Source organism: Labrus mixtus, chromosome 2 (assembly GCF_963584025.1).
Source record: "Labrus mixtus chromosome 2, fLabMix1.1, whole genome shotgun sequence".
Classification (NCBI taxonomy): domain Eukaryota; kingdom Metazoa; phylum Chordata; class Actinopteri; order Labriformes; family Labridae; genus Labrus; species Labrus mixtus.
In genome coordinates this window covers 7,500,979-7,515,598 of record NC_083613.1, presented here as the reverse complement: position 1 = coordinate 7,515,598, position 14,620 = coordinate 7,500,979, and the positions used below count along the sequence as shown (strand labels likewise).

General features: G+C 39.9%; 1 protein-coding gene across 1 annotated transcript in view; it reads left to right on the top strand.

The window, feature by feature from the left end:
- The first annotated feature begins 1,911 nt into the window (after positions 1–1,911).
- lcor (ligand dependent nuclear receptor corepressor) overlaps positions 1,912–14,620 on the top strand; it is an 82,207-nt gene continuing 69,498 nt past the window's right edge. Inside the window, exon 1 of the mRNA XM_061049338.1 lies at positions 1,912–2,135. Within this exon, the coding sequence (XP_060905321.1) occupies positions 2,039–2,135 (97 nt within the window). The 5' untranslated portion in view covers positions 1,912–2,038. The remainder of the gene's footprint in view (positions 2,136–14,620) is intronic.

Sequence of the window (14,620 nt, the reverse complement as noted above, 5' to 3'; positions counted from 1 at the left end):
ATCAAAAGTTGAAGAAATGTATTAGCTTTGACTAATGCATTGTTTTTTTTTTCATCTGTGTTACCTGATATTGTCCCTGTTGATGGACATCGGCCCATCGGAAAATAATGTGGCATGAACCGATGTCAGTAGCCATTGTTCATCTGTTGTGTCATATCAAATCAATGCTGGCACCATAACTACTGATTCAGAGAGACATTTTTTTATTGGGTAGAGGAATCCCCTGTTGGACAAAATTCAGATCTGATTTCATGGTCAGATATGAGAGATAATGATGACATTGGAGGATTCTTACACCAAAATAAAAAAAAACCATTAAATTACTAAATATTATTATTATTATTATTATTATTATTAGATATTAGTATTTTAAACATCAGTATTAGTATTGTCACTGATTTTCACAATCAACCATATTATTTGACCCTGTAGGCTTGCCCCGCCCATAATTTCACATTAGTGAGGTCATGACATTTTCACTTTATCACAGCAATAGGGCTCAAAAAAAGTTTTTGTTTTCATTCATAAGGCGAGAAAAAAATACCTTTTTGTTCCGCTCTTCCATTCAACCTCATGCCCCGATCACCCTGAATTTACCCTACTTTAAAATGAAAAAATGGACATTAATGAATTAAACTGATTAATCCAGGTCTATCAATATCAGCAGTTTACACCGTAAACTCCTTAATCAAGATTTCAAACATGCAATATTCATTTCAGAACATTGAAGATCTCATCACTGTTGGGTTTTTTACCAAACATGCAATGCAATTATATGTCAAAGATACAGTCTTGGCTCAGGGCTTTGTCTGCTGAATCCATATATAAAGAGTCAAAAGTATGTTAAATGTGTTCTTTACCAACCCTGGGAACAAATTCCTCTCATATTTCCTTTTTTTTTCTTCAATAACAGCTATTTTAGGATTATCATGTGTTCCTTCCTGGCAACTGCTCATATAATGCTTGGTTTCATTGAATTGTTGGGAAAGCACTTTTACAAACAGAGTAAAATCCCCTATCTAAACCACATTTTGGAAGTCACACCTTGGAAATAGGCCATAATAAAGATAATGTAGCTTTGTAGGCTATTGGATATTATCTCCATTGTCAGTTTTTTCATGACACACTATCTATTGGAACCCCTCTTGTGATCATCTGTAATTATTAGTTTACGAGTTGTTTTGTTCAACAACGTAATAACTAATGGCTATTTAAAATCAAATGAGACAATTTTAAACTAAATTAACACTAATGAATGATAGGGGGGGGGGGGGGGGGGGGGGATCCTGAAGAATTTTGGGGGAAATTATCTGTAGCCTATATGGCACTCAAGATGGTTGACTGAAACAGCTTGGATTTATTTGTTTAGGAACGGCCAGTAAGGAAAGGTAGGACATATCTTATCCATTCAACAGAACCTGGATTAACTATTTAATTGACCAAAGAAGAATATTAAGTCATAGCCTAACTGAATTGACTGTTTCAATTGTAAACATTGTGAGCACATGAGCATCTTTACACTGAAGGCTTTTTAAATTGTTGAATAAAGTGAGCCTATACTTCTTGTATAATTTTGATAACATGGCCCCTCTGTTTGCATAGCCCTTCTAGCCTACAGTTATACTGCTGCACTGAAACATATATCCGCTAATTGAAACAATGCAGCTTCTTTATGCACATTTTAAATCCGCGGCACACCAGCGCCCTTTGACACACTTAGCTTTGAGCCATGGCAAATTTGGATCACAGGCGCCATGTGCTGTACCCTATACAACATTAAACAGACAAACATCCCGTTAAACCTCCAATGACAGCACATCCTCGCGCAGAGATGCTGGGAGGGGATGAAGGAGGAGGAGGAGGAGAAGGGGGCGCTTTTGGTGGGTGGGACGAATGAGCGCTATAGAAAGGGGGATGCTGCAGCCCCGTCCCCTTCATATCTCACTCCACCCAGCCCTAGAATAAAAAAGCACCGGTGACGTGCGCGCAGGGAAGCATCCAGCAGTATGTGCGCGCCCACGGGAGGGGCCGATAGAAAATGGCGAGTCTGTGCAAAAGGCAGCAATGCACGATAGAGAGGCGCGGCTTTCGGCAGGAACTTGACTCTTGGAGGCACAAACTCATTCACTGTGTAGGTAAGCTCTCTTGGCATTGTGTGTGTACGCGTGTGAGTCGTGGTCCGGGGCGGCCGAAGCGTGCCGGTCCCTGTGTTTGTGTATGTTTTTTTTTTTTTTTTTTATCTGTAGGACCGGAGACCTGCGACTGTAATGTCCACTGAAACCTATAGGCTCTCAGGAAGCTGTCATTTTTTTTTGCACCGCGCTGCTGTTGCCTGGCGCTGCTTGCCTCCCACCGGACACAGCCAAAAAGATTCAGCTCTCAAGTTTCTGAACTCCTGCACTGCTTTATCGCTTTACCTGCAAAAGAGTCTGTATGTGCTGTGTTACTGCTGAGTTTTGTTTTATTCAAAGTATGTGCGCTTTCGAGCCGCGGGGGACTTTTTTTTATACATTATTCCATGGCTGTTTATTTATTGTAAGCAGGGAGTGTCACGTGTGTAGACGGAGCTGCGCCTCAGCCAATCACATCCCCCTCTATAGGCAGGCCCGTGCCCGCTTGCGCGTAACCTGGGTTGAGTTTTTGGACGAGGGGGGGAGGGCGGTGCGCGCTCTCAATCTCCAAACATGCCTCCCCCCGCCTCCTCCTCCTCTTCCTTGACTTCCCTGGAAATCGGCTTTTGGGAGCGCGCATTGCTGCATTGGGGGAAATGTCAGTGGAAATAATTTTGTATTTTAGGGGGGGAGGTGTACAGGCGAGGAGGGGTCGACAGGGAGAAAGCCTGTAAACCGGGTTTGGTATAGGCCTACTTGTTGACACGGGCGCTGCTATGGATTTGGAAAAAGTCTGCGGGTGGAGATTTGTCCGGTGTAGTTTGCGTAAAGACATATTTGTTAGGCCATATGTTGAGATTATTATTACAGTACGTGATCTCTGTGTCACTGCACAATCAAAAGCAGCGCATGTCAGTCTTTGTCCTCCTTGTAAAAGCCCACTTTGTTACCTCTCATCGCTTTCCACATTAGTTCATGTTGGCTTTTTATTTTGGATTTTCTTATCTATACATCTAACCCACCATTCAACCACACCCCCTTCCTCCCAAATCCTCCATTTCTGGTGTATTTCATTAGCTCACTTTAATCCGGTTGCACTGACCTATCCCGATGTTATAGCAAAGATTATCATCCACTCTTCGCCTCTGATCTCCTAACCTCTACGGGTCTCCTCGACTTTCTGCCCGGCTCCTAATCTGGCTTTTATCGGCTGTGTAAAGCGGAGCATCTCAGCGGCGGCGGCAGCAGCAATGGTGGAGCTGGTGGAGATGTTCGGGGCTGTTTTTGGACGCACTTGTTTGTCCAGATGTTGAGCACTGACCTGTCACCTACTTACCCATCCGAGCGTTTTATAATAACTCACATGGCCTGATTCCAGCGCAGGCAAGCGGGGCTTTTTAGAAAGCAAACCTCCTAATGAGGGGATGTATAGTGTTGAATTAAAAGGCTGGTAATCTCTGACCTCTGGATGGTGTGATCAGCATAGAGCCATAAGGAATCACAAGCAGAAAATGTAAACAAAAGGCGTCTCCTCCATAATGCACTTCTATTATTGTCGTTTTTTTTTTCTTTGAGATTATTGCACAGAATGTGTTAACCTATTTTCTAGCTCAGTCTATTGAATGCAGCCGGCTTTTTTTTTTTTTTTTTTTTTTTTTATGCTTTTAGAGTCTAATTAGTGCTGTTTTAAGGATTTACTGGGTCACTGGGTTGGAGTTAAAAGCAGTGGAGGAGTCCTCATTAGACACATTTTGGATGGTTGTAGTTTCACCATAATGAAAGCTGAAATAAACACATTAAGGCATAAGTTTATAATTCTGATATCTGTGACTATAAGTCTCCACATTATTTCTGTAGTGATACTAAAGTCTAGAGAGAAACCATAAGAATATAATCACAATGTAAGCTCACTATGTGCACCTTGAATCCATGCAGTAATACCACAATGATACCACAGCTGATACACAAAGTAGAATAATGAACTCACAGTGGGGTATTCCAGATTTCTTTAGCACTCTGTTTGAGCTGCTGCTGTGTGTGTGTGTTATGATGTGTGTGTGTGTGTGTTATGGTGTGTGTGTGTGTGTGTGTGTGTGTGTGTGTGTGTGTGTTTTCGACATTTTTCTTTACTTCTGCCTTTTACTCTTCATTGGTTTGCAATGCGTGATGAGTTTTATGACCAAGCGCAGCAGAAGTTATCAGCGCTCAGATTGAAGTCTGACATGTTTATCTGTTTGACGGCTGATCAGATTATGAGACTGTGAGAAACTGGAACATTGAAGGAAGTTGTTTTTATTCTTAATGGCTTACGAGTTTGTCTCTGAGTTTGTTGCCTTTACAAGTTTAAGAGTGTACAGTTTTGCATTTTGTTTTAAGGTCTAATTAAATAAATCTAATCTATTTTTATTAGGGCTCTAACTTTCACCAAATCATTATAATCTATGCATCATAATCAAGCAAAGATGTCAAACAGTTGCTGGTTCCAGCTTTCTAAAGTCAGAAGTTGTAGCTTTCTCATTTTGTAAAGGAAAATTATTTTCAAATATTGGACAAAAGAAGCAATTTAAACATCACGTTGGGCTCAGGGACATGTGATTGGCTTCTTTTCACAAGTTCATCACATTTTCTAGACCAAACAATAAGTTGATAAAATGTATAAAAATCTAATAATTAACTGATAATAAAACATGTGGTGTAACAGTTATGTTAGAGCAGCAACTGTTGCAATGGGCCTTGACAACTTTGTGTAAGGTAGAGCTACAGGCGACAGTTTTTCTTAAAGTCCATAGCTCAATTGATCATTACAAAATCTTATAAAATAGTGAAAAACAGTCTAAAACCCAAGGATGTTAAATTAACTTTAAATATCTGATAAAAAGCAGCACATGTTTACGAAACGGAGAGTTAAACTATTAACAATGGTTTACATTTAAGCTTGAGAATTGACTTACAGATTTATTAAAAATAGATGAATTAATTGATTGTGAGTTTCAGCTGTAGATTTAAGAAAACAAATCTTTGGTCCTTTGGATAAAAGGAGGAAGACTGAAAATTACTTACAAGAAGTGAGAAACATTTAATTTTCACTGAGCTTCAGTCCAAAACCCTAACATGTTGATTTTACTTTTTAGAACAAAACATAATCAGCAAATCCTTTTAACGAGGAGACCCTAACTGTTTATTTCACCTGGAAAATAAATAAGATTCAAGAGTTAAAAAAAACTAAAAAATATAGTGAATATTTCGGTTTGCCTAAAATGAACCTAAAGAAAACAAAAAGGTAGGCTTATTATTTAATTGACTTGTTGTAGGAAAAAAATGAACAAATGAAGCTCCAAAAGATCTGCTGGCGTGACATATTCGTTTTCCCTTTGTTGTGACTTGTTAGTCACACCTGAACTTACGAGCCTGTCTCGTTATGGAGCACATTTTGATCATTCGGTGTAAGAAGGTCAGGTGACACAGGTGGACATTTCTCAGCTCTCGGTGATGTGAGAGGATGCACCTTGTCGCCTCGTCCTCTTGCCCGCTGCTGTTCTGATAATAAAGTCGGTCTATATGCCACAGAAAAGGTTAACATTATTAGTTAGTAGCAATTATATCCCAACTGCTGATTCCTTTGGCACATTTTCTGGGTAAGAAGTGCAGACAATTTGATTGCTGAAAGGTTGCAGCAGAGAGAGAGAGAGAGAGAGAGAGAGAGAGAGAGAGAGAGACTGAGAGAGAAGAGAGAGAAAGAAAGTGAAAGAGATACAGGGAAACAGAGGTGTAAATCTGGGGGCAGATTTCTCTTTGTTTCAGTTAATTCATGACTAAAGTGGGTTTTTTTATTAAATACAGCTCTCTCTCTCTCTCTCTCTCTCTCTCTCTCTCTCTATCAGCAGTCTGGTGACTTATTTTGACTGCAGGCTAACATTGTAGTTCCTTGCAGTACTGACATATTTTGGGGGATGCCCTTTCACACATGTCCCACACAACAGGAGATTGTACATGTTTGCTGGGGCGGTCCAGACCTTTATTTTTTGGACTGGTGTGGCCGACCTGGGTCAATTACTTATGCAGGGGTGGCATGAAGGAGAACAATTGACTGTATAAAAGATGGGCCACATGTGAGCTCCCCAAAAGTGAAGCCAAAACATTTGGAGTTCCCCCTTCTGACTGGCTGAATTATATGTCATGAGCTCCACTTCATGTGAACTGCTGGGACATGGGAATTCAAAATATGATACATTTTATTGTCCCCTTAGGGATATCTGTCTTGGTGCTGCACACATTAAGCTGCCTCCACAGTAGAGAAATAACCCAATGAAAGTAAACGACAATCTGCATGTAACAACGAAGCACATGCCAGTGAAAAACACAATCATATTACGTACCCAACCCAGAAACATAAACATTTTATGCCAATGTTGTTTCTGTCAATACAATTAGTTCTTTTATGCTATTAGAAAGGGCTGCAATACCATGATTGACAGCTCAGCACTAAATGATTCACCCTCAGATCACTAGAGCTCTGTTAGTTTACAAGTCCCTTTTTATTTGCAGTGCTCGTCACTTATTAGCCACATCTATTTTCTACATTTCTTTTTTATAAATGAATGAATAAGATGGAGATGTGTTTTGCTGGAGGTTGTGACATTTGACAGCATGGCCAGACTCTCTAGAAAACGGCAATATCTCCCAATTAAATCGGCCACGTGCATGATCATCCTTTTGTGGTCAGTGCGTCATTAAGTGAACAGATTTCCCTCTTTCTCTCCATCTATCTCTCTATATCTGTACTCCCTCGATTACACGGTGCACTCAGAGTCAAATCCCTGTCTTATCAAGTCCACAAAATCCCTCCAGCACGCCTCCTCCCCTCAGAGCGGACGTCTTTTATTTCAGTAATGGACAGATGGACGCCCCCAGAGATCTGCCGGCTACTTTCTCATCCTGTTAATTCTTTTCATGGCTTTTTTTTTTGAAAGGGAAACAAAACATGGCACATTTATCGGGGAGAGTGGCAGCCATCCCACCCATCGACTGGACCCTCTGCCAACACTGTAAATCTCTGCGTACCCTTCTCATCACACACACACACACACACACACACACACACACACACTCACTGCTTGGTTTTAGTGTGTGTGTCTGTGGATCTATCTCAAGGGCTCATCCATGCCAACCAGGAGCCCCGTGGGAGGAGGGCTGCTCTCTTTAGGGTGGGGTGGGGGGTTGGGGGTTTGAGTGCAATCTGTGGAAAAGCAAAATACACCACTGGCACTGAACGAATGTCGACAGAAGGTGTGTGTGCGTGTTAACGTGTGTGTGTGTGAACCTCATTTATCCAGGAAATCGTCCACTGAGCTCTGTGCTCTTTTGCAGCAACGTTTTTTTACACATTTATCAGAACGTGTGTCATCAGTCTGCTTCTTTTAGCCCAAATTTTGAGTCAGTTTTTTCCTACATGGCCTGTGGAAAAAAAGGCAAATATTTCACAGAATGATCCATTTAGTGTGACGGAATCAACATGGAAAAAAATAAGTGAAGTTAGGAGTTTTGTTGTTGTTTGTTTTCAGTGTCAGGTAGCAGGATTTGTTGCTCTTAAAGGACTCTTAGAAGTTTGGTCTAGTATATTCTGAAAGCTGAATTCAACTCAATTTTCTTCTCCTCCTTTTGTTTTCTTCAGCAGGCAAACTGCAAATTAAATAAGCAGCTGATGAATAGAAAATTTGTTTCAGCAATTAAATACACAGTCGCATTCTTCTCAGTTTCAAAATTCTATATTTTTGTAATTTTGATATTTTCAATTCAATGTGTTTTGCCCATCATTAACATTCTGTTTTTATTTACATTACGTTTCCCAATTCTTTTTTGATCCATATGCTCAGGGTTTAAAAAATAACAAAGAGCCAACACCTTGTTATTCCCTCTTTGAACCAGAGACCAAAGTCCTCCATTTCCTTCATCTAAACTTTGTACACAGCGTTCCTGCCCCAACCCAAAATTTATATAACCTTTCCATTGTCTGTCTGTGTGTGTGTGTGTGTGTGTGTGTGTGTGTGTGTGTGTGTGTGTGTGTGAGAGAGAGAGTGTGTGTTTGTGTGTGTGTGTGTGTGTGTGTGTGTTTCTTTTGTTATGTGAGCTACCTGACCTCCCTGGTACATATCTGACGCCATGTGGGCTCATGCACTAGAGGAGTTTGTGTTTGGAGTACACACACACACACACACACACACACACACACACACACACACACACACACACACACACACACACACACACACACACACACACACTACACACACACACAAAGTTGTCGTGGCTTTAGAGCAGCAGGAATGTTTACTCTGACCCGCCTTCTCTGAATTCTCTCTGAATTCCTCTGTGTTCCTTAATAATGGAAGCTTTTGTGTGGAAGGTCAGATTTGAGACATTTGATTTTTAAAGTATTTGATCAATAACATTAAGGTGTGTATGTGTGTAAGAGTGGGTTTCTGTGTTTGTAGGACTAGCTTAAGACATTTTTGGAATGTTCTTTCTTTTTTTCTCTACACTTCTTCAAAGAGCTGTGTGAAGGTCAACTCCAAAAGGGAGTGTCTTAATATTTGAAGAAGGGAAGGAAAGTGTCTGTGTCTTTCCTTGAATTCCGTATTAATATTATTAAAGTAAAAGTGTGTGTCATCCAGTCTGTCATTAACAATTAATTTATACTAAGTGGCACCTCAGGACTCCTGAACAAGAGGATTCAGCTAATGAGATAATAATGGAGCTGAACAGTCGGTTAAGCAGAGTTAAGCTGTCATGGTGCACAGTTAAAGGGACAGTCCGCAGGAAACTACCTGATCACTCTCAATTAGCAGAGAAAAGATAAATGTCTTGTTCCCGGCTTCTACAGAATGAAAACTAACTCCTCTGCTGCAGCAGGAAGTGAAGTATAAAATCTGTGTGTGTGTGGGTTTAACCTTTGCCGGTTTGTTTAATAAAAAGACTCACCACCCACTGGGCATTGCAGCGTTGCGAGGCCACTGCTGCTGCTTTGGCCCACAGGTGCACCCTGGGAAATGTAGTAGCTTAAAGAAAGAGAGCGCCAGATGGGGGAAACAATAGAGGGGGGGGGGGGGGGAGAATGTATGTTGCTTTTACACGACCAGCCCTGTGAGGGCACACGACGGACGAGTTTTGCACAACAAATGACTCGTAAACAATGAGCCATTATTTGCAATTCAAAGATTGAATGGCTGGTCATAATTGTTTTGCCTTAGACAAGGGAGTGCAGATGAACACAGGTAAACCCTCCGCTGCTGCTTCAAAACATCAACTCTGTAACCCAACCAATATCTTTTTTTTCTAAACATGTTTTTCTTTTTCTAAAAAGTAGTAAAACTTCAGTTGTTTTTACTTTTTTTTGATGCCATAGAATCTATCTCCTCTGTGATTCCAATAAAAAAGTTTCACACCAGTAAGTTGTCTAAATCTGCTGTCAGAAAATCGGAATGGATCTTCGGTAATGTTTTGTTAACAACGCCCCGAAGTCATCACCCCTCAATGAACAATCATAACATAACAATGAATTGATTAAACAGTATGAAAAGTTACAAAGTCTCTGGAGTAACTTTACAAACTGGCCGGAGGAGAACAAAAAAGGAGGACTTCAAAAACGTGACGATCTGGACTTTGTAACTTAAGAAACCAATAACTAACCACAAAATGAAAAACTGCATTTTGAGAGGAGAGGTCCTTTGTTTGACCAGAAAACCCTCATAAACCTGTTTGAAGATCAAATTGGGTCTTTTAATTATTAGTTTAGGCTGTAAATTGTACTTTTATTAGTCTCAGTGAAACAATACCAATAGGGATAATTATTAACAACATAGGTAATGGGAGATAAGTTTCTGAAACCACATGGTAAGCCTTTAAAATTTAAAACATCTCAATATATTATGAAAAGTAAAAAAATAACGTCTTAAAGCTATCAGGAGTGTTCACACAAATCTGTAGTAAAGGGATCTTTTGGTTCAGTCTGTTCGCTACAATTGTGTTTCACTTCCTGTTCCTTCACTTTCAGCTATGTTTAATCAGCATTTTAATAATAGCAATAAAAAGACCTTGGTATAGATATGAAATGTCACTTTTTTATTTATTTCTTTTTTCTTTTTGTCCCACCTGGATAAACACGCCAAAATGCACATTCACAATGTGAAAAAGGACACACTTATTTGAGAGTGGGAGTGGGTGGAAAAATGCAGGAATTAACATTTTCATTTGTAGATTTTCAAAAAAACGTGTGCAAGGTTTTCTGAAATGCTTCGTTTTCTTTTTCTCTTTTCACTCAATATCTTAGCAAATATAGACGTTGTGAGCTACACACTGCAAACCATCATCTTCGCTATGTCAGAATGAGCTCAATTTCAGAGCTGTCTCCATTGCGGCCACATTCAACAACACAACAACCACAGCCGGTGTCATGGCGATGTCAGCGTGGTGCAGGCACACAGGCGTCTTTGTGTGAAGGGCAGAACAGAGGAGGTTCTCCTGTGATGTTTTCTGAAGCTCCGGGCGTGTTGGGGTCTGACTCACAGCGCTCGAGGAAGACTGACCTCGCTGTCGTTCTTCCACATATAAAAACAGTCAAGAAGCTCCTCATACAGGCTGACTTAGGGGAATAGATTCTGCTTTCTACAAGTACAAAGTAGACAAATCTGATACAAGATAGCTGCTCAGATTAAGATCGGAACATCAGTTGGACATTTGGTCTGAGAAGTGAGTGACTCCATGAGATCTGATTTTAATGGATGGTAAGGGACAATTACAGGTTTACAGAAAAAAATGACATTTTTCCCAAAGTGCTACCACCAGTACCGAAATGTGCCTCTGATCACAGTTCATCAATTGAAAGCCACATACTGTAGAGAGCTAAATAACAGATTTATATTACGTCTGTAGTGGATTTCATGATCCACAAAGGATAAATCCTTGTTTTTGTAGACTTCCCCTAATTCTCCTCTAATGCTTCCACATAAAGCTTGATACTGGATTTATGAGGCAGACAATAATATTGATATTTCAGAGAGGTTGTGTATTTTATGGCTTCATGCTAAATTCTCAAACAATCTGAATAAGGATCTTTTTTCCTTTTTTTAAGTTAAACAAAATAAATAATTTTAAATTTGAATAACTAACGTCACAGTAGGGTCAAGCGATATGACCACGTCATTTTCTACATTTTATTTCTTGTTAAAGCTTAATATGTAAAAAAACCCCAGATCTTCAGTGTTATTGAAGAGGTCTTTGATTCAGCCACACCACACCAGGAAAACAAAATCGAATGAGCAAAATGAGAAATCATTTACTGGTTTCGTAAGTTTTAACACTTATCAAACCATTTCAATCTGGTTCCACACTGTTACAAACTCAAAAGACACTCTTAATCCCGATAAGATTCTTGAAAGGGATGGTCATTTTTTCCATCCTGATATTTATTTCCCCTGTCAAAGCCTTATTTGTCACGAGGCTGTCATTTGGTTTGGTCTGTGCTGAACAAACACCACATGCTCTACAGTATTCCATAATAATAATAATAATGTTTACCTCATATTTTACATTATATCAAAACAATCTCAGCCAAACCTTTTAGTATTTTGTTAGTTTGGTGTGAAGACTGTTGTGTACTTAACTTTTTTTAATGATAATTATTGCTATTAATAAATTAAAAAGGCTCACATCAAGCAGTGCTGCATTTGAATTTAAAGCTGACAGTTGAGTTAACAGGGTCGCACATTAATGTCCGCTTGGGGGCAAAAAGCCTCTTAAAAATTCATAGCACGACATCATTAAAACAAATGGACAAAAAAAGTCTGTTGTTTTTTCACCATGCACTTATTGAAGCTGTGTTGTTGACACACTGCAGGGCCACATTTATCTCCTTTGGTACACAGAGCAGGCAGCTGGTAATGAGGGTTTGATTATTTCTTCTGTGATTTGTGTAAAAATAATCAAAAACAGTTGCAGTCGGGGCTTTTGTTGAAATGTTCTATACATTTATTGAGAAGATTCAGAGGTCAGCGTGGCAGATTTTCTCTCAGATAAGAGCAGTTTCTTCAGCACTGCCTCCAGCCCAGCCTGGCTCCCACCATACGAGCCATTTCTGTTTCTTTGTCTACAAACCTTCAGCCTGTCATTCACCCAGTTTTTTTCTCTTTTTTTCTGCAGACTGCCCGCTGCTTTGACAGTTGCTCTAACGTGTAGGTGTGCGCAGTCAAATAAATTTCTTGTCCTGTTTGTGAGTCACTTGTTGTATTACCTTTATTTTATATATATCTTTATTAACTGTTAAAAAAAGATGCTGGAAAATCAAATTGGGTTTGGTGAAGTTGTGGAGAACTTTTGGAGGAAAACTAAGCTTTGATTCTCTTGACCATCACCTACTTTTGCATTCTCATGAGTCTTATTAGACTGTTGTTGTTTGCCTGCACGCTGCAGCAATGTACATCAGTAGTGACAAGAGTGACTGTTCTATTCACCATGTTCATGGTGCTGATCGATCTAGAAGCGGTGAAAGGAAAACGAATGGTAAGATTGTCAGTGTTATTACAGCTAACAATATAGACAGTAGAATGGAAATATAACAGCTTTTGAGCTTCCAACCTTGAGCATAACGTCAAAGGAGAACGTCTGATGTTCTAATGGTCAATGCAGCCAGAAGCAAAAAAATTGAGGATTTTTTTTTTTTTTTTTTGCAGCTCAAGCCACAAGGGCTGATTTATTGTGCTTATTAATCAGCAGTATTGAACCACAAACCTGGCAACCCCTGCTGATAATTTATGGTCACATATCCCAGTTGGACTGTAAAATTATTTAATGCACCCTAATGCTCACAGACCCCATGCATCTGGCTTTAACATAGCATTAAATGGACACACACACACACACACACACACACACACACACACACACACACACACACACACACACACACACACACACACGGTACTGTACATGCAGAATGGAGCTGGGCAGGATAAGTGGAGATGACAGGGCCAGCTGTGCTATGTGAGGGGCCAGGCTGGCTGGCAGAGCTGGGGGCTCTCAGCTCTTCTTTGTGTGACCGTGTCACCCTCAGTTAGGTGTCAAGCCCACCAGGTTGCTGCACACTAACACACACAAATACAAACACACACACTGAAATAAAAGTGAAGGTCAAGCAACAAACGCTGTTCTGCTGCCGCCGTCACTCCCGTCACCAGGAGAAAATGTCACTTGTATTTTTATCTCCTCCATCCCTCCTCTTCATAGTCCTCTCTTCCCTTCTTCTCTTCCTTCTTATTCGTTATAATTTTCCTTTCCCCTGTCCGCTCCTTTCTTCTCCTTTTACGTCACTTAAAAAAATGAAATTCATAATCTACTTATCCATTTTCCTTTGTTTCTTTTTGTTAATCCTCTCATCATGTTCTCCTTTCTTCTTCAGTGACTTTCCCCGTTTGCTTTTATCTACTCTCCTTTTCTTCCTCACATTCTTTACTTTCTCTTCATATTGTTGTTATTAATCGTACTAGTCTCGTTTGTACATTTTATAAAAATTATATCTTTCAGTGTCACTGCACAACCCACTGCAGGTCCTTCATCGTCTAATGCATGGAGAATAAGAATTCATCAGCTCTCGTCCCTTCTCTGTTTCCCTGAAGGATCTCTCGAAACGTTTCCATTTCTTTCCTGCCAAGAGGCACTTATATTCAGAAACTTATTATTGGTCCATTTTCTAACACCACCCCTTCAAATAAGTGTGTGCATGTGTCAAACACACACATACAGGGAGTGCAAATAGCTGGGGACATTTTTGTCTCAGACTTAATTGAGGCGTAGGCAGGTTGTTATATTTCTCTGCATATTTTCTTTTGTGTTCATTTTTATGCTTTACATACTTTTCTTCTACTAAGTAATATTAGTTCTTCTAACATGCACGTACAGAATTCATGCCACTGAGCTAGGATGATGTAAAGGTCCAGATCTCTGTTATAAATGTGCATATAAGCTTTGGATGGATTGTGATGATTACATGTGCACACAGTTTAGCCGCACAATATATACAAAAGGTATATATATGTACAAAAGTGACATTTCTGTGGGCTCAATATTCTAATTGGGATATAAAATATGATGCATGTGGTGCAAGTTTGTAAAATAATTGCTAATTTAGTGCTAAAAGAGGTTTAATGATTTTAGAGCTTGAAGCATGCAAAAGAAATGAGAGCCCCCCCCCCCCCCAATGTGACACTAATTTGCAGTCTTTTGGTATGCTTTGCTCAAAAAGCTGCATGAAACACATTTATCTCTGCTTGATTAACATGGAAGCTCATACAGTTTGGAGATTTCAGCCGCCTGTGTTGCAGTTTTGACAATGAAACAATGAAAGCTCTGTGCCGCACGCTGAGGAGCTGAGAGCCGTAGTAATGAATGGAAGGGTCAAAACCAGAAGGACAAATTCCTTTGAAACATCATCTAAGAAAGAAAAGGAAGGGCTGGAGGGG